Source organism: Rhinoderma darwinii, chromosome 4, assembly GCF_050947455.1.
Source record: "Rhinoderma darwinii isolate aRhiDar2 chromosome 4, aRhiDar2.hap1, whole genome shotgun sequence".
NCBI classification, from domain to species: domain Eukaryota; kingdom Metazoa; phylum Chordata; class Amphibia; order Anura; family Rhinodermatidae; genus Rhinoderma; species Rhinoderma darwinii.
Genome location: NC_134690.1, coordinates 25,438,985 through 25,460,402, shown reverse-complemented (window position 1 = coordinate 25,460,402; position 21,418 = coordinate 25,438,985). Strand labels below are relative to the sequence as shown.

The window sequence follows — 21,418 nt, the reverse complement described above, 5'->3', positions numbered from 1 at the left end:
TGAATACTTTCCTGGCTCATCCCTGTCAGCTCTTCTCCTGCCATCAGCTGGTGAAAACTAAACATTATATGGGACAATTACATACAGTAGTGGAATTGGGATAGTCTCAGTGCTCAGTATGGCACCACATTTCTTCTCTGTGCCCAACAGGTCTCCCCTTTGCTTAGTCCCCAGCATGGTTGCCCTCGCCTCAATCCCCAGCATGTATTCCCACCCCTCAGACTCCAGCATGGCTCCCTTTGCAGCAGTCCCCAGCATTGCTGCCCTCTCAATCTCCAGCATGGCTCCCCATCTCCTCATTACGCCCTTCTCTTTCTATTCAGCATGGCTAACATGTTTTGCTCCAAATTATGGCTTTTTTATCAACAGTTAGTGGCAGACTGTGCTCCAGCTTATCGTGTGCGCTGAACTCTGTGCATGTTCAGTATGACATCAGCTGCACACAAAGCTTGGCAACTCCCATACTTCAGTAAGAAGCGCCTCAATCCCCTGCTCTTCATGCAGTCAGGGGCTGCAGAAGTGCAGGAAAGGAGAAGCCAAGAGAAGAAATTCAAGGCCTGGCCGCTCCCTCCTCACCCCTCTTTAGGCAACCTCCTGTCTCCCTCTGCTAGCAAAGAACCTGTTAAAAAAAATGTGGTTACAGGTCAGAATAAAGGGTGGTCGTGTAGTGTTTTAAGAGGACAACTGTATATAGTCTATAATGTAATAACAAATACATCAGTGACAAATCTGGTCTTTATAGGAAGTGGTCTTAGTAAAGCGGTTGTCTCACTGTATATAACCTGGAAATACTGTACCTCTTGTTGTTTAGCAAGAAAAGAATCAACGAGATTCCTCTGATTGTTCACATCCAGTTCTTTTTTTTTCCTTGTGAATGTGTCTTTTACAAAGTTCTGCATCTCTTTGTGGTTTTCAAAAATCCTTCTATGGCTTCCAGGTAACCAGCCGATCAGCGAAGGAAAACTGTTGTACAGCTTTAAATAAGAGCAGAATTTGTTGACATGGTTTGTTCAAACACAGGTATATGTAAGAAATCTGTGGTTCTACATATATGAGACAAATATATCCAGTGGGCCCCATAAAAAAAAACTATTCCGATGCATCTTTTCTTAGAACTTTGTGTCCTCTCTTATTCCTCCTGGAAATATAGGTATAAATTAACAACTGGGCGTTACTATTCCCCTTATCATTGGGTGTCACTTCACACTCTGGCAATATCAGCACTGATTGGACAATGTCAGACTGTGTAAAGACACACCCTGCTGACAAGGAGAATAGAAACACCTAGTTGTCAATTTATTTATACATTTCCAGGAGGAATAACAGATGAATGACATGACAAAGTTCCAAGAAAAGATGCTCCATTATCAGTGTCTTCCCCTCTTTCTGCACAGGAAACACGACAGATACGCTTTAATATTGACTGAACAAAAGGGAACCTGGCTCTTCCCCCATCCGTGTATGGGCATTTTCTTCAAGATCATCTGCCAGCGATAGGAGAATACTTACCCTGATCATAACACTTCCGACAACCCTGATATTTTCATTGATTAATCTCATGAGCTTCAGTATTGTAGGATCATCATAGTCAAATCTATGATCCAGCAATATGGACACGATTATGTTGGCGACAGCCGTGTTTATGATGTTTTGGTTATCAAAGGGTTTTCCTGCAAATAGAACAAAATATATAGAATATTACGGATATGATTAAATTACAAAACGTATTTATCCACATGTACTAAGACTGTCCTTTCTTACACCATAGTAGAGCGCCAAGTTTCATAACAGGCTCCCGTTTCTTAATAAATTAGGTGCATTTCAAGTGTCTAAGAACCAGAAAATGAAAATCTATGCCAAGTAACTAGAAAAGTTTAAATTATGCCCAAATTTGATCCAGGTTACCATTTGCTAAATTTTTGGGTGCAATTTACACCAAAACCTGGCTTAAATAGCTTACTAAACGTGGACCATTGGTTTTTGTTGCGAAGTTAAAGGTGTCGGATCACCGTAGACGATTGGTGACATATCACTAAGGGTATGTTCACACGCTTAACCAAAAACGTCTGAAAATATGGAGCTGTTTTCAAGGGAAAACAGCTCCTGATTTTCAGCTGTTTTTTTACTAACTAGCGTTTTTCACGGCTGTTTTTCTATTGAGTCAATGAAAAACGGCTCCAAAAACGGTTCAAGAAGTGACATGCACTTCTTTTTCTCGGGCCCGCAAAATGGCCGAAAATAAGCCGTGTGAACATACAGCTGGATTCACACGAGCATGTTCGGTCCGTAAAGGACTGAACGTATTTCGGCCGCAATTCCCAGACCGAACACACTGCAGGGAGCCGGGCTCCTAGCATCATAGTTATGTACAACGCTAGGAGTCCCTGCCTCGCCGTGGAACTACTGTCCCGTACTGAAAACAGGTTTTCAGTACGGGACAGTTGCCCCGCGGCGAGGCAGGGACTCCTAGCATCATACATAACTATGATGCTAGGAGCCCGGCTCCCTGCAGTGTGTTCGCTCCGGGAATGGCGGCCGAAATACTTTCCGTCCTTTACGGATCGAACATGCTCGTGTAAATCCAGTCTAAGACACGATGTGTGGAGGTTTAACCATTGTAACCACCGCTGTTCACTAGAAAAATCAACTAAAGTTTGTGACATTTCATCTCCTGTAGGATCAGTTTTGCTTTTTTCTGGGAGGCCACATGGACGACCATAGACAGACCCCACAGATCAGACATTAGTGGAATATCCTAGTGATATGGCACCAATGTCTGTGGTGTGTCAAGGTCTTTAAATTGGATAGTCACCTAAAAATGCTGAAATAAAAGTGAGGAGGGGGGTGGCATAAAACAATAATAGACCCATAAAATACCTTACAGATCTCCCGGCATTCTAGCGCAGTCGCTCCGGTGCTCCTGCCGCTCTTTAATGACAGTACTGCAGCGATTACGTGACCGTATACCCACGTTATACCTGCAACCAATCACTGGCCTTAGTGGTATACGGCATGCAACAACTAAGGCCAGTGATGACTTAGGTTGGGTATACAATCATGTGTTTGCTGCAACAATGACAGCAAAAAATGGTGGGGAGCACCGGAGCGGCTGCGGGTTTGTCAGGTGAATAATGGGTCTTTTATTGTTTTATGGCATTTCCCCCCTATTTTGTGATCTTTAACTTTTAAACAGCAGAGTTCAGCTTATTCAAGTACATTGTGTGCAGAATACGGGCAACTGGGCATTAAATGGTGGCATCTTGGACAACTTGAAGTGGTTGAAGTGGCAATGTAGGTGCATATGTGACAACAATGTCAAAAATATTTGTGATCTTTATCTATATAGAGCCAACATATTCATAGCATAAAGACAAACATATTAAATGGTAAATATTCAAAAACATCGGACAATGAGACTCTTACATTTCCCACTGTTTCCTTTAGAATTCTGCCACTGACCTACATTTTTCTCGTAACTTCCTATATGGATTGGTCAGCGCCCCTTTACAAAATAGGCAGACAGGAGTCATGGGAGCATTGGAGTTCTGGTCTACTTGTTTTTAGCCAATCACAAGACAACTAGAGCAGTGGCGGAAACTTCAAGACCTTCACATTGAAAAATGTATCAGAAAAAAAGTAGAGCCACAGAAATCCAAAGTGATGCTGTCCATTCCCCAATCTTTATGCTATTCTATATATTTGTATTATTACCTTGACAACATTTTTATTAAAGCTGGATACAGTATATAATATATAAATAAAGTGTCTACTTGACCTCATAACCTGCGCCACTCTTGTCCATGAGATCTGTCTGGTATTCACTCAAATGAGGATAAGCTGCAGTACCAGATACAGCCATGGACATGAGTGGCGCTGTTTTTGCAAAAAAATAAAAAAAAAAAAGCAAAAAGCAGTAGCCTTTTTTTATTTTATAAAGCTCTTTAATATCATAGAATATGAAGATATTTACCTCCATAAGATCTAAAATTCTGCATTAAGCATTCACATTCCTCAGTAATCTTGTCTTCTATACCCCTCTTCCCCATTCCATAATCTCGTAATGTTGAGAGTGTAAATCTTCTCATCACTTTCCAGTTCTCTCCATTTGAAAAAAGTATACCTGAATAAAATGAGAACAGGTTACTGCACCAAAATTATGTTTTTATTATATAATTCTGGTATAATATCAAAGATTTTATTGGAAATGTAGATTTTCTCATGTCCCCACCATACTACCATCTAGCCTGGATTACCATCTTCTCACGTGAAATTAATATTCACCCTTGAATATTATTTTTATAATTTTAATTGAAATAACTTAACAATTCTGTGCTGATAAATTACTTAATATATTTTTATAGGAGGTCAGAGCTTAGTTTTTCTGATGAAAAAAAAAAAAAAAAAGCTCCTAACACCATTTATAGACAGAGGTAAATATTATCTGTCCACCTGCAGCCACCACTAGAGGGAGCTGAGGAGCTTACTGCATACCGTTTATACATTGCACTCTATAATAACACTGTATGCAGTAAAAAAAAAATAAAAAAAAAAAAAAAAGGACTTCAGACTGCTATAAAGACATAATTAAAAATTAATCAGCACAAAATGTTAGACCTAAAAATGACAGTGGTAAAAGACAGACATTCAGTGACAGTTCAAGAAAACATTGTGTGGATTTGCAATAAATAAAATCAGTTCCATTAGAGTCCCCAATATTCTGAAATGAGAACAACCTCCCCAGCCATATAGGACAGGTATACACCTTTTTCAGGGTCCTCATAACAATACGAGTCATAGTGCCCCATAACACTGTCAATCACATAGCTGTAAGAGCGATGCTGCCTTCATATCAGTGACAGCTACAGCTTCTCCATAAGTGACCGCAAAGTATCCCCATAAATATTAGACACCTAGTCCCCAAAAGGCCACATTCTCCACAATACTACTGCCTGCATAAATGCCAACCACATTGCCCCACAACTGCTAGTTATTGACCCTTAAGTTCCAGCCAATGACCCCCCAAAGTGCCAGCCACATTACCACTATAGGAGCCAAACAGTTAACTAACCTTTTCCATTTTCCCGTGCACAAAATTCCCCAAAATTCAGGTGCTCTGATGCTGCACGTGAGCACATGAAGCTTCTGCGCTCGGATGCAAAATATTTAAGAGGGTCTCACAAACTATTACGTGTCTTTTGGGGCAGCTGGGGTTCCAGTGTCGGGTAAAACTCCAGCCTCTGCTTTCCCTATGGATACTCCTTACCATATCCCTGTGATGTTCTAGAACTGATTGCGCTCACTGGCCTTCCAGCAAATTCTTCGGCGTGGTTGATGAGAGCATCTTTCACCGTGTCATAACCACACAGTACAACAAACTTTTCCGTACCCAACTGGATGCTGAATATCGTGCCGTACGTCTTGGATATCTAAAAGCAGAATAAGCACGAGGCCCAACATAAAAATACACTTAAAATGAATCTCTCCTTTATATCACCATGTCGTGCAACTTAATCTTATAAAATATCTTAATATATTTATCTAATAAAGAGCAGCAAATCCCCTGCATACAGTGGCGTAACAATCGTGGTCGCAGGAATGCGACTAGGCCCAGAGTGGAAGGACACCAACAGAGGGCCTGCCTTGGAGTTCCTAAGTCTCCCATTTCAGGCTCCGGCAAAGGTCTACATCGAAAGGCGTACAAGGTCCTGAAGCCTGGCAAGATATAATGTCCTAACGCTGCCCGGCATCAGGACGTTGTAGGTGTGGCGGTGCAGACCTTTCCAGGCCTGATGGGGATCTATGCACAAGAAAAGGCGATAATTTTAATTTTGCGTCCGGACAGGGAGTCTGGCCGGGGGTAGGTGCCCGTCTCTTGCACACCTGCCTGCGTAGGTATAGAGTTACAAAAAACAACATTCCGGCTGCCTTTAGCAGGGTTATACCATCCTTTTCTTCTACAAGGAATGGAAAGATAGGGAAGGGGTGTAGCTGGGCAGGGGTGTAGCACTAATATGCCACACTGCCTTGGCCAGGGTGTTTAGATACAGGGCTAGGGCAGCAAACGCAATCTTTGCCCAATGTGAAGGAAAGCCTAGCTAGGATTTCCCAGTGATGGGGAGGTGTAGAATTGTAAACCATAATCATAAGTAGGGCAGTATTTTGATATCTGCTAAGGGGTACACTGTCTATGTATGCCATAGAGTTACATACAATCTAATCCATTAGCCTGAGAGCTAAAATCTCAAAAGTCTTAAAATGATAATTTCACACAAAACCATAAAGGAAGGGTGGGCACCACTCAATAGGTCTCAGTAGGAATGCGAACACATCCAAGAAGAAACATGTCGTAACATATAATAAGGGGACATGCATAGAATCAGATTTTCTAACGTAAATACATAAATTATTTAATTCAGAATCATAAAAGACAGTTACACACGAACATTTAAAAATGCAAAAAGTGCAAGTAACTGGGCAACGACACAGAATTTAGAGTCGTACCACCAATTTAAGTCATTTCATTAAGTCTTAATTCACCTTTCTATACAAGTTATATTTGTACCTCCATAAAGGATTTTTGTGGTTTTAATGTGTTGATTATGTGCATGTTTCCAATAATCAGTAAAGGTTTAGGTCCAGGAGGAAAGTTGGCGTACTTTTTTTGATTCTTGAAAACATTGGCGAAAAACAGGATGACAATAACAGACAAAAGAATTAAGATGGGTTCCATTGTGAATCTAGAAAAGAGAAGCAAAATATAAGTATGAGCAAACAAACCAGCAATGAATAACAAGCTATCATCTATAATGGTTATTCCTTTGGATCTGTCCATCTGAAAGAAAAACTGAGCTCTTCGACTAAGCTATAAACCCAGCGTCGGACTGACCTTCCAGAGGACTGGAGGATGGCGCAAACACCAAACTGCATCTGTCGAGCCATGGAGCAGAGAGCCATTGGCTCCCTGCTCCGCCACTAATTCTTGTAGGCCACAGGCTATTTGACGCCTGTGGCCTACTAGATTTGATAAAGACACATTCATGGGTTGAAACGTTGCAAGTGTTTTTATGCTTGGTGAATAAATCAAATACACTTCAGTGGATTATCTTGAGTACTGCAGTTCCTTTCTTCTATTGCATATTGATTGTCTCCCTTGGACCTGGGATTCTTTGCTGCGTGCACCACCCATGTTTGGGGAGCTGTCCTTTCACACTGAATAATTTTTTGTGGCAGTGCTGCTGTTCTCCTGACTATCTACTAGATATCGGGAGGATGTCTGCGTTCTAGTGCAAGTGACACAATCGCATCACTGCACCGGTGATGTGGGCCACGAACGGTAGAAACAGGCAGAGAATCTATCCGATCATCGTGGGAACGGAGTTAGGTAAAAAGAAAATTGGCTCAAAAAAGGACCTTAACTACAATATGGAGAGCACAAGGGAGCCTAACTACTATATAGGGGCACAAAGAGGGGACTAACTATTATATATGGGCACAAAGGGGGAATAAACTACTATATAGGGGCACTAAGGGGACCTATCTACTATATAACGGTACAAAGGGGTCCTTACTACATTATGGGGGCACCAAAGGGATCTTACTACTATATAATGGCACAAATGGGTCCTAACTACTATATGGGGGCACCAAAGGGATCTTACTACTATATGATGGCACAAAGGGGTCCCAACTACTCAGTAGCGTAGCTAGCGGGGGGCAGGGGGAGCAGTGGCCCCGGGTCCACTGAGATGGTGGGGCCCGCGCCATGACCCCTACTCCTGTCTGAGGGGGCGGCAGCGCAACTGAAACCAGCCGCCGCCACCCCCTCCTTCACTAATTGTACCTGCGTCTATATGACACGGATACAATTGCATGCAAAAGCACTGAATGGCCGGGAACAGAAAGGGGCTTAACTACTATATGGGAAAACCAAGGATGACCTGACTACTATAGGCCGGCATTCCTGTGTAGGGAGGGCACTATTACTGTGTGGAACACTATTACTGTGTGGAGCATCAAGAGGGGGCCTTCTTTCAATCTGGGGCACTCTAAATAACGAGTTTTTGTAGAGGATGGGGAAGCGGTGGTTAGGTGTTGGAAAAGTGAGAAGCCAAAGATGGTTGCATTGCAAATTTTGCAGAGACGAGTCGTGGTTTGAAAAAATAGTCATGGCATTTTGGGCTGGATGAAGGAGAAAAGGGAAAGTGAATGACTCCAATCTGAGAAGACGTCACCTGTGAGTTGCTTTATGTAACTGTACTGTAATTACTTAGAAGGTCTTCTCTTCAGAGTGCCTGAGTATAACTGGCATCTACCACTGTACGGTCACTGTGTAGTAGTAATATTGGTCTTTCTTTTAGTACACGTGTTTTACCACACAATTAAGAGTGATCGCATTATTTCTATATAGCTTAAGGGTGGGCCCCTAGAATTATTTCCTCTGGTGGGCCCAAGGTACGCCAGTATACTGTAGCTTCATGTCTAGCCGTACAAAAATTGGATGTTCCTCAAGAATCGTTTTACACAAATCAGATTTTTCAATCTCCATTGACTTCTATGGGGAAAATCTGTGTCCACATGGAATATGATAAGTATGTCACCTTTTTTTTTTTCTTCATATAATTTCACATGGAAACCTCCATAGAACAACATTAGTGTTGTATTACAGCTCCGTACAACTTAGCATAGGGCCCTAATCCATATAGAAAGGTGTGTCAGATTTAAATTTTTACTAAGCAAATGCGTTCTATTCTTTTAAATGAAGTCATAACCCCACACTTGCCAACTTTTGAGAAGGACATCAGAGAGGTTCTGAAAGCATGAAGCGTGTAAGTTGTTTTCTTATGTGCTCCGCCCATTTATAAAGGACACGCCCCCAAATTACAGCATTTAATCACAATGACCCCATTCGGTACACTTCAAAATGAAAACAGACCCCAAAACAATTACAGACCCCAGACCAGACTTTCTAAATAAATACAATACCCAAACTCCCTAAATACAGACCCAAGACCAGACCTCCTAAATAAATACAGACCCCAGACCAGCTCCCTATACACAGACTGTCCTATATACAGAGACAAGACCCAAGCCCTCTAAATACAGTCCTGAGACTAGACACCCTAAATAAATACAGACCCCAGACCAGACCCCCTAAATACAGACCCCTATAAACAGACACAAGACACTAGACCATACCCCCTAAATATAGACCGGAGAATAGACACCCTAAATAAATACGGACCCCAGACCAAAGCCCCTAAATAAATAGACACCAGTCCCTCTAAACTAATACAGACGCAGAACACACAAACCCCAGACCAGATCTTCTAAATAAAAACCCCAGATTAGATCCCCTAAATACAGACTCCAGAACCCCTTAAAAAAAAAAAAAAAAAAAAAAAGGGAAGAAGAATAGACTCCAGACCAGACCCCAAAAATACAGACTCCAGACCTCTGACCAGACACATAGATACTTGCCTCTCCCCGTTTTTGCAGTTCACTCCTGGCCATCAGGACGTTGTCTGCAGCAGGTCCCCGGGAGTGTAGAAGACTGCAGGAGCGAGGAGAGAGGAGTATTTTCTCAGGACGTGGGGCACCCCTAAGATTTGCTTGCTCTTCCAGGGAGATCTCCCCTTTTTCTAGGAGTCTCCCGTACATTCCTGGAGAGTCGGCACGTATGAGAACCAGATCTATGAAACTCTATAGGCTTATACTGTATATCTCAGCAATCAGTATTTCTCTCTCTCTGGCTCTTACTTGCTCGTCTTTCTTCTGCGAGATTGATCTATAAGACAACTCCCATATATCCTCAGAGCCGGGTATATAATCACTCACCTGCTGTATGTTTCTCCTCAGGGAAGTTCATCGACCTGTCTCCTGAGTATTTCTATCATTGCAGGATGTTATTTGTTCCTCTCGCTCACTCTGCAGTCTCTTTCCTCAGATCGGACAGTCACGCCATTTCCTTAGTAACCCCACAAAGCGTTCTCCTTTAGTTTGCTCTGGATCTGACATTTGGCAGTCATCTCCGGAGCACACTGAGCCTTTGTTTCTTTTTTTTTTTATTACCACACGTTCTCCCATCTCTAAGGCTTCGTTCACATCTGTATCAGGGCTCCTTTCATGGGTTCCGTCTGAGCCAGTGGCGTAACTACTGCCATAGCAGCTGCTACGGGGCCCGCGGCATGAGGGGGCCCGTGTCGCCCGCACGGGCCCCCACCATGGCCGGAGGCTCCGCTAGCAGCCGCTATGGCTGCTACAGCGGGACGCCACTAAACACTACGGCAGAGCAGGGAGGTATCTCCCCGCTCTGCCATTAACTGGTTCCCGACCGCTGGCTGTATTTTTACGGCCAGCGGTCAGGGTCCTTAAAACCCGAGCCATAGACTTTCTACGGCTCGGGTTTTAACTTGCTGCCCGCGCGATCGGGCAGCTGAATGTCGGGTCTCCGGCTGTCATTGACTGCCGGGGACCCTGAGGAGAGGATAGAAGCAGCTTTAGCTGCTTCTGTCTTCTCTGATCACTTGTACACAGCGCTGAATGCGCGCTGTGTACAGGAATAGAGACGGCAGCAGCGGCGCTGTCTCTATTCCTCCCGGTGATCATGTGACTGGTCACATGATCGCCGGGTGCCGTTAGTGGCAGACTGCTGCTGGGTCTTACTAGACCCTGCACAGCCCTATTAGTGACAATCGTCACTATGAGAGGGCTGATTTCCCCTGTATCTGGGGCTGCTGTGCAGCTCCAGTTACAGGGGAAAAACAGTGTAAAAGAAAGAAAAAAATATATATAAAGTTCCCCAAAGGTCTTCTTTGACCTTTGAGGGACAGACCATAGTAATAAAAAATAATAAAGTAAAGTGCAAAAAAAAATGTCAATAAATCTTTATATATATACACATAAAATACCCACCCCCAAAAAAAAAACGTTCCCCCCCGCCAATCATTGTTGTAACGCTAACGCTGACCCAATTACCCTAATATAGACATGTAATATATAAAGATTTACGGTAAACAATGGCGATCACAATGGCGATCACAAATAAAAGGTCTATTTTAGGGTAAAACTATTACCCAAAAAAAAAAAATAGCTGAAATGTAAAAAAGCTAATTTTTTTACTATTATTTTCAAACTTTATGAATAAAAATTCTAAAATAGCAAAAAAGGTGTGTATAAAAACCATAAAAAATGAAACCTGCATAGTCTACGGAAAAAAACGTCGCAAAAATCAAGTCGTTAGCCCAACAAATAAAAAAGTTAACCATTTAAGTAACAGGTGCTAAAAATGGCTAAACGGTGTCTGGTCCTGAAGGCGCAAAATAGAGCAAAAGACATGTATGCCCTCTCCGCAGGACATGTATCCCCTCGCCACAGGACATGTATCCCCTCGCCACAGGACAGGGGATACATGTGTAATCGCTGGCAGCGATAGGGAGAACGGGGGACTGAAAGTCCCCTGAAGTTCTCCATCACAAACCTCGGACTTCTGGGGTCTGTGTCGGCAGCTCCGTAGAAATGAATGGAGCGCCGGTCGTGCTTGTGCGAATGCGTGACCAGCTCTCCTTTCATTTTTATTGAGCTGCGCAGACGCCGGAAGTCAGAGGTTAGTCATGGAGAACTTCAGGGGACTTTCGGTCCCCCGTTCTCCCTATCGCTGCCAGCGATCACTCATGTATCCCGTCCTGTGGAGAGGGGATACATGTATTTTGTAGGACACACTGTAGGTCGCATTTTTTTGGGAGGGGGGACGCTGTATGGCGTTCCCTACGGGGGGGGGGGGGGACGCTGTATGGCGTTCCCTACGGGGGGGGGGGAGCTGTATGGCGTTCCCTACGGGGGGGGGGGGAGCTGTATGGCGTTCCCTACGGGGGGGGGGGAGCTGTATGGCGTTCCCTACGGGGGGGGGGGAGCTGTATGGCGTTCCCTACGGGGGGGGGGGGGGAGCTGTATGGCGTTCCCTACGGGGGGGGGGGGGGAGCTGTATGGCGTTCCCTACGGGGGGGGGGAGCTGTATGGCGTTCCCTACGGGGGGGGGGAGCTGTATGGCGTTCCCTACAGGGGGGAGCTGTATGGCGTTCCCTACAGGGGGGAGCTGTATGGCGCTCCCTACAGGGGGGAGCTGTATGGCGCTCCCTACAGGGGGGAGCTGTACGGCGCTCCCTACAGGGGGGAGCTGTATGGCGCTCCCTACAGGGGGGAGCTGTACGGCGCTCCCTACAGGGGGGAGCTGTACGGCGCTCCCTACAGGGGGGAGCTGTACGGCGCTCCCTACAGGGGGGAGCTGTACGGCGCTCCCTACAGGGGGGAGCTGTACGGCGTTCCCTACAGGGGGGCTGTATGGCGTTCTCTACAGGGGGGCTATATGGCGTTCTCTACAGGGGGGCTATATGGCGTTCTCTACAGGGGGATGTATGGCGCTATATACAGAGGGGGGCTGTATGGCGTTATCTACAGGGGGGGCTGTAAGAAAGGCACTATCTACAAGGGGGGGGGGGGGTTGTGTGACACACAGGGGAGGGGGGGCCCCAGTCAAAAGTTTGCTATGGGGCCCAGTCTTTCCTAGTTACGCCCCTGGTCTGAGCTCTCTGTTAGGGGAACCCATGAACGGGACCCTGACAAACAAACGGAAAACATAGTTTTCCATTTGCATCACAATTGAATTCAATGGTGACAGATCCGGTGCAAATAGTTTCCGTTTGTCACTTTTGTTTAAGAGTCCCGTCGTTTTGACATAGTCGACTATGATTTATATTTGTTTCAGTCAGGGTTCCGTTCATGGGTTCCCCTGACGGAAAGCTCAGACGGAAACCATGAACAGAGCCCTGATGCAGATGTAAACGAAGCCTAAGACTACCGCTACAGCTGCTACGAAGGGGGCCCATTCCGCCCTTCGACATGCCCGAAGGTGCCAATAGCAGCCGTTATGGCTGCAACAGAGGTAGCGATGCTACTACAGGGCACGCGTCGCCGAGCCTCTAACATTTATGGGCCGGGCAGCACGGGCCCTCTTATGCCCGGTGGCATGTTTGACTGACATCAGACAGGGGGATGTCTATCAAACATGGAAAGGTGGGTTTGGAGGCAGGACTATGTGACTCTTCAGGATAGCAGCACCGCCCCATGACCCTTTAATGAGTAATTAGCATATAGTGTGTGCCGTTTTAAAAGTTTACTTTATATATAGATTTTGCTGCATCTGAAAAAAAAAAACATACATTTGGAAATATTGTCAGGTCATTTATTACCGCATGGTGGCGGTTCAAGGGGTCAAAACTGCCAGACAGGTTCCCATTAAATATATAATGAATCTGCCCTGCAATTCTGTTATTATAAATATAACCTATATAATTACAGCTCCAAAACCAAGCTCTGACTTATATACAGTACCAGAACAAAGCTCAGTACATAAATACAGCACCAGAACCAAGCTCAGTACATAAATACAAGACCAGCACAAACTCAGTACATATATACAGCCCCAGAATCAAGCTCTGTACATAAATGCAGCACGAGAACAAATACAGCTCAATTTAGTGCAACCCCTGCCGTATAAGTTTGTACGCGTAAAACTACAGCTCCCAGCATGGCCCGAACAATGGTGAGGATATGCTGGGAGATGCGGTTTCACAAAAAAAAAAATATCATAATCAAACCACCCATCATCTCGCTGCAGATCAAACAACGACTACAATACTGATTAGACTAAATAAAGAGATAAAAAGAGACACGGCGCCACATAGTGCAATAAACGAGGTGGAGTAAACGTGAGCAATAATAGACCAAGAAAATTGCTCACCTTGGGTAGTGGATACCATATAGGTATCACAAAAGCAATAAGCTGCAGCCAGGTCCGTGCACAAGCAAAATTTTGCGTTCAAGGTATAATAAATGTGGTAGATCAGAAAAAAGGACCACCGGCGCTGCTATAAATGATGTAAGAGCAAAAGAGAGATGAATTGACTGTATTTATTTCCAATGAGACAGGGCTACGCGTTTCGACGCCGGACTGGCGTCTTCATCAGGCCAATACACATTGTGCGATACACGCACGTTTAAATACACAAGTGAAATGAGGACTGATTAGCATTCAACACAAAAAGTATTTTTGCGTTACCTAGTTATTTAGGGACGCGATGCATTTCTTTTTGTTATTACGGTATTCCCTTTTTTAGAACATATCTCGTGTAATCCTTTTTTCCTTGCATCAACTGTTTATTTTCAGTGTGCGCAATGTGAGTAATAATACAAATAATTTTATACGTCCTTTTGCAGCATATATTTTCTAAACTTGCCCTTTTAGTGGTTTTAGAATTGTCTTTTATCTTAATTATTCATGTGTAATTTTATGTATATGTTTTATTGTTTTAAATAGGTTGTGTGGTGTTTGTGTCTTTGCAAAAGACGCTTATTTAATCTGTATTGTCTGACCCCTGACCCGCCCGTATTGGCGTTTTTTTTCTCCCTCCTTTTTGTGTTGAATACTAATCAGTCCTCATTTCACTTGTGTATTTAAACGTGCGTGTATCGCACAATGTGTATTGCCCTGATGAAGACGCCAGTCCGGCGTCGAAACGTGTAGCCCTGTCTCATTGGAAATAAATACAGTCAATTCATCTCTCTTTTGCTCTTACATCATTTATAGCAGCGCCGGTGGTCCTTTTTTCTGATCTACCACATTTATTATACCTTGACAGCAAAATTTTGCTTGTGCACGGACCTGGCTGCAGCTTCTTGCTTTTGTTATACCTATATGGTATCCACTACCCAAGGTGAGCAATTTTCTTGGTCTATAGTGAGCTCCCCTGTATATAGTGTCCCACATATAGCCCACCCCTGTAGACAGTACCCTACATATAGCCCCCCTGCAGATAGTGCCCCACAGGTAACCCACCCCTGTATATAGTGTCCCACATATAGCTCACCCCTGTAGATAGTGCCCTACAAATAGCATCCCCTGTATATAGCGCTCCACATCCACACATATAGACACCCTCCTGTAGATAGAGCCCCCCTATAGATAATGACATTTACAATTTTATTAGTAAAGAAACAAAAACTTTACATGCTCACATGATCCCGTTCCTGCGCCATCAGGTGGCAACGCAGACCTGCTCTCTTCTGAGCTGGTCTGCTGGGCTGAACGACGCAAGCGGCGCGATGATGTCATGGCAGGGCTTAACAGGAGCCTGTAAAAATGACAATATATTGCAATTCACCTTCAAACCTGCGGGTGAATTGCTGACACATTCATTTCTATGAGCCCATGCACACGACCATGGTTTCCACAGTCTGTGCATCGGCTGTGAGCCCAGACCGCAAAAAGATATGACATGTCATTATACGGACCGCATTATCTGTCCGGGCTCATTGAAATCAATGTGTGCACGGTCCGCAGATGACACTCCGCGGTCGGCCGTGCGGCATTCATGGTTCATGCATACGGCTACGGTCGTGTGCATGAGGCCTTAGGGTAGTGGAAGGGTTAATTCTAGCTTCTCTGGATAGTGTGGTCTAGGATAGTTCTAGATTCGCAAGGAGTAGTGGAGGACACACATTGGGGGGGGATTTACTAACCTTTCTACGCTAGTTTTCCGGTGTAAAAAAGTCCCTAAAAAGGTCCAAATGTCCAATTAGTGTTGAAAATTTCAACCTTCAGGAATTTTACGGGGCACTTGCCACTTTTGGGGAAAGGTTTGTGGCTTAAAAATGGGGTTGGGGCCACCACAACAACAAAATGTATTATAATTAATGCCAGTGCAGTTTTCAGCGTGTGGCAAAACCACACTGTGTGAATACACCCTTACGCCAACGAATTATTTTTTTACGAACGATGTATAAATTGCGAGTCTTCATAAATCTCCCCCCTGGTGTCCAGTGGTTTACTCACCTTCCCAGGCTCTTACACCTCAGTGGCGGGCAGGGACAAGACTGTGCGCAGGGTCGGCCTTAGTGATGTGCGGAGGTACTGGGCGCATTACTTTCACACAATCGAGGGCCTGATGCCAAAATCTCCTCCTGCTGGGGAACAAGTTGCAGGAAACTGTCTTTTCCCTCTTCCTCTCCTGGGTGTGGATTCCTTATACCCCTCCCCTACTCTGCACATCACCACAGGGATCATCCAGCCGATCACTCCTGACTAAGGCCCCATGCACACGAGCGTAGATTTCATCCGTAAGTACGGACCCATTCATTTCTTTGGCCGACGGACACCTTCCCTTATATTTATGGGAAGGTGTCTGGGCCGTAGAAAGCTTACGTAAAAAATAGAACATATCCTATTTTTTTTATTTTACAGACCGTGCTCCCATACTTTATAATGAGAGCACGGCCAGTAAATGCGGACAACTGTCCGTAGCCGTAATGACAGACCGGGCTTAAGGCTACTACTGCATGCAGGGGGCTCAAGTCCAGGAAACCTCATTGTACTGACGTCCACTGAGTAGGGGGGCATGATATATTTTTTGACTACTGTAGGGTTGCATCATTTAGACACTGGTATTGTATGGTGGCATTAGTTAAAAAAGACTGGTTCCCCTCCTTACAGAAGTGCACATGTTGCATCTTACTGCAGAAAAATTCATGTAAACCCCACTAAAGCAAAAAATGCACCTGAGATGTTTCTCTGTGCTGCTTCACCGCTCAAATTGTCTGGGCTCTTTCACACAGGGTTTTCGTTTATGGCGTTTTAAACCCATGTAAGAACGCCTGCAGTATAAAGTTTTTCTTTTTTTTTTTTTCTTTTTATGTCTGGATCACACCTGCTGTTTTTATCCAGATTTGGAGCCGTTTTGCATCAGTCTTTTTCTTTAGGGTGCATTCAGATGAGAGGCTTTTGGGCGTGCAGGAAAAAAGATGCATCAAAAATCGTAGCAAAAACGCACACTGTTTTAATGCGAATTGCCGCGGTTTGCGATTCCTGTTTGGTTTTTACAGGTGAAACATCTTATGTAGATGCACCCTAGGCCTTGTTCACACAGTACAGTACAGATTTTGCATGCAGTCAAAAAATGAAATGGATCCAGGAGAGCAGATTTGTAAGGTTTTTCTTTGTATATTTCTTCTGTTTAGGTTCCACTCCTGGTTTTGGGTTAAAAAAAATGCACCCAAAATCTGCACTGTGTGAACAAGGCCTTATACCTTTCCTTTTTGGATTCACTTCAAGGCTTTGGCTAAAAAAAAACTCTGCTAAAAACTGCATCAAAACTGCATGTGTGACCCTGGCCTTATGGTATTTTTTCATGTGTTCATATTTTGGTTTAGTTACATCTTGTACATGTGCCTTTCCAGCAATTTTTAACATTCTCTTGAGAAGTCTATCGGGAAAATGGCTGAAAAACTAACAAAAACTTTCAACATGCTGTGTTTTGATAAAAACTCCACTAACTCCCAAAACAGCAATTTAATGCCACAAATTAAAACACCATGTTTGCACATATCTCCAAACCGTCCCGGATTCAGCAGGACATTCACGGATTCCGGGTGATGTTCCGCTGTCCTGGGCGGCCGGGGGTATATCTCGTCCTCAGTACGCAGATACAGTTTAACCCAATGCTGAACCAGGGAACCGTCAACTCCCTGCTTCAGCATTAGTTCAGAGCGGAGGAGCAGAGGGAGAATCTCCACTCACGAGGACGCCCCGGGCAAATCACTACTTTTAGCGCTGTGCCCGGGGAAGCCGTTAACGTCCCTGTCCATATATGGACAGTGACGTCAGGGGCTCTTTCTGGAGCAGAATCCCTGTTGCCGAAGCTCTGGCCGGGGATTCCTTTCCTAGGGGGAACACCTGAGATTACTGTTCAAATATGGGCAGTGACATCAGGGGCTACTCCTGTAGCGGAATCCCCTGCCAGAGCATAGCCGAGGCTCTGGCCGGGGATTCCGCTCTTAGAAGGGATACTTGACGTCACTTTCTATATATGGACAGTGACATCAGGGGCTCCTCCTGGAGCAGAATCCCCACCCAGAGTATTATATGCATTATACTGTATGGGGGCAGCTAAGGCGACATTATACTGTATTGGGGAAGCTATAGAAGCACTATACGATATGGCGCAGCTGTGGGGGCATTATACTGTATGGTGGCAGCTAAGGGCACATTATACTGTATGGGGCAGCAGTGGGGGCATTATACGGTATGGTGGCAGCTAAGAAGACATTATACTGTATGGGGAAGCTATGGGGGCATTATACGGTTTCTGAGCATTATACTGTATGGGGCAGCTAAGGGGGGATTATACTGTATGGGGGCATCTGTGTGGGCATTATGCTGTTTCGGAGCATTATACTATATGGGCACAGCTATGGGGGTATTATACTGCATATTGCAGCTATGGGGCATTATGCTGTATGAGGGAATGTGTTTGGGCATTATGCTGCATGGGGCATCTGTGTGTGCATTATACTGAATGGGGGTATCTGTGTGGGCATTATACTGTATGGGGGCTTCTGTGTTGGCTTTATACTCTATGGGTGTGTCTATGGGGGCATTAAACTATATGGTGGCAGCTATTGGGGCATTATTCTGTATGGTGGCAGCTAGAGGGCATTATACTGTGTGGGGCAGCTATTTGACATTACACTGTGTATGAGGCACTATGGGAGCATAATACTCTGTGGGCTGGTGTATGGGCGGGGGTTGGGTGGCACTAGAGGTGTGGCTTAAAAGAAAAAAATTGCTGTGATTCTCAAAAGTTGGGAAGTATGTGTATGCCGACATTTTGATATAAACCTTTAACCAATATCTGGTTGCATCATTTTAGCTCCTAAGCAAAATGCTGTAAAAAAATGCTGCTTTATATAAAATTCTTATGATTTTGTGGAAGAAAGCAACCCCACAATTTTTCTGTCGGCACTAAAATACGTTTCTGCACAGGGAGCCATTTAAGATAAGGCCGACCCTGGCTGTGCAACACGAACAGCCATAATATTCTCTTTATAATCGGGCACACCGGTCGGCCCGATCACTTAGAGGAGCTTGGGAAGTTTGTGCTCCCCTCGGTTGCATTCCTCACCCACCCCTAGAAGTGCCCTGCCTAATATAGGTGGAAATTTGACATTAAGATTATTGTGTGTCTTTCTTTTCATAAACTCCTTTTCATAAAGAACTATTCTTCTCAGTATTATTTAGCTGTTATGGGGTAATTTTTTTATCTCACTGATGGTTGCTTGTAGCTTATTATTATTCTATCCCTGTTGCAATAGAAATCAGTTCTCTATGCATTGTTCATGTGGCGGGCTAGTGTTTATTAACAGTGGCTAATCAGAACAAGCAGAGCTGCAGTGGAAAGCATGGGAGAGGGACACAGTAGCCTCTGAGACAGAAGGTGAATTTTAGACTATCCCCAACGTTCATGCATCGTGATGCATATATCCATCACTCGGATCTCGTGGGTACTGCCACTGTACCCATGATATCAGCGTCAGGAGCCCGGCTGTTATACACAGCCTGGCCCCTACCACAACTGCCGGTATTGAAGAAAACTCAGATTTCGTCAGTTTAACCCTTTAGATGCCGAGGTCGATAGTGACCGCAGCGTCTAATGTGTTCTCTCTGTCACCTCATTGGCACACCCGTGGCACTATCGCTGGGTGCCAATGTGTTACTATAACAGCCCGGGTGCCTAATAAAGACCCCCAGGTCTTCCATCAGTAACAGTCTACTAGGCCATGCCAGAGCCATGGCCTAATAGGTTGCCTGTCAGTTTTAGGGCTTATACACACGAACGTGGAAAAATTAGGACGTGAAAAAGGGACGTTTTTAACGTCTGAGTTTCACAAGAGCGGGTCCCGTTTTCATGGATCCCCATAGACTTGAGTTTATGGAGGGATCGCGAAAATGGAAGAAAATTGGACATGTTCTATTTTTCAGCAAACCCTTCACACGGTCTGTTGAAACAACGTCGGTGTGAACGGCCCCATTGAAATACATGCATCTGTTTGACAGCCGTTGTTTTAACTGCCGTCGCACTGTCGTATTCAACATTCATGTGAATAAGCTCTTACACTGACAGGCAGTAATGCATGAAGTACATTTTCCTAAGCATTATACATACTTCAAGTCCCATAGTGGGATGAAAAGATTGCCTAAAAACTAGGTCAGTGTAAAAAAACAAACAAAAAAAACCTACACATTAGGAACCGACTCAATCGTAAAAACCCATAGAACAAACATAGCTTATTAGTTCTACTGCATGGCGTAAACCAAGAAAAAAACTTTTGCGTAATTGCTGTTTCTTTTGGTTTCACCGTCAAAATTTTTTATAAAAGCTAATCAATAAATTATATGTACCCCAAAATGGTACCCATAAAACTACAACTCAAAAAACAATGTCAAAATTGCTATTTTTTTTTGCATTCTCTTCCAAAAACAAAACTGAATGATCGCTAAATGAATAAATGATACGAACCTTAAAATGATTCCATTGTAAAATACAACTCATCCCGCAATGAACAACCCCATTAAAAGCCCATATTTATAAACCTATTTATGATATATTAGAATCAAAGCTGAAAGCACCTGGGCGCAGGTTCACATGAGCCTTTCACCTAATAGCAGATGACATCACGTCATCAGTGATGACATCTGTACATGAATATAAAAAATATGTATTATTTAATATTTGTAAAATTATCTACACCATTGTACAAATGGCTGATATTCTATAACTGTATGTAGCACTAACCCCCCCCCCCCCAAGAGTAATGGCCCAATGGTGACCCCAATCTTGGTACCCTCCATAGCTCTAGTGCAGTCTTATGCAAATCCCTCAAACATCTATTTAAAAAAAAAATAATAATTTTTGTCTGAATATTTTTGAATCAATTAATGTCATTTTTGAAAATGAATTTGATTACTATAGCAAGTAGAAGCGCTCCGTTGCTTACCATGCAGTGTGGAGGATACAGGCGGAGCACGCTTCTCTCTGCTTTTCCTCTGTTGTGAACTGTCTGCTGTCAAACACTGAGAGAATATTTAAACCTTGCACTGACCTGGTGAAATATGACTCTAGTAGGTCCATAAACAAGCTGCTCCTTTCAACCACCCGTCCAACAATAAATATAAAGTTACCCGCACAACTACTCGACTATTATTGAGTAATTTCTTCCAAGCCAGCAGTTATAAAGTGGTTAAATAGGTGATGTACAAACTTATTAGTTTCATGGAGAATGAAAGTTAAAGAGTAATTCTACTTAGTTTTTTTGTTTAACATTAACTTTTACAATATAAAATACAGAAAAAGTTGAGTATCTTTATAAATACTTTGCTTTACTTATCTTGTACTAATCTTGAGTTACAGCCTTTTACGAATGTCACCGGAGAAGTGGATCCTTGAACCGCCATCGGTTTGGTACTGGTCCTTATGTCCCGCAAGGAGGTGTGGACTTTTCTTGGTCGTAGTGCCCAGATAAGTCACTGCTT

The 21,418-nt window shown here is 43.9% G+C and overlaps 1 protein-coding gene across 4 annotated transcripts in view; it reads right to left on the bottom strand.

The window, feature by feature from the left end:
• LOC142759081 (cytochrome P450 2C23-like) overlaps nucleotides 1-21,076 on the bottom strand; it is a 33,333-nt gene extending 12,257 nt beyond the window's left edge. The window contains exons 1-6 of one of the 4 annotated variants that reach the window (XM_075860927.1): nucleotides 20,989-21,076; nucleotides 6,563-6,737; nucleotides 5,264-5,426; nucleotides 3,971-4,120; nucleotides 1,510-1,670; nucleotides 798-974 (exon numbers count right to left, since the gene is read on the bottom strand). In XM_075860927.1, the coding sequence (XP_075717042.1) occupies nucleotides 798-974; nucleotides 1,510-1,670; nucleotides 3,971-4,120; nucleotides 5,264-5,426; nucleotides 6,563-6,737; nucleotides 20,989-21,017 (855 nt within the window). In that variant the 5' untranslated portion in view covers nucleotides 21,018-21,076. The other 3 variants (XM_075860928.1, XM_075860929.1, XM_075860930.1) reach the window with 3 other exon arrangements.
• Between the last annotated feature and the right edge of the window lie 342 nt (nucleotides 21,077-21,418).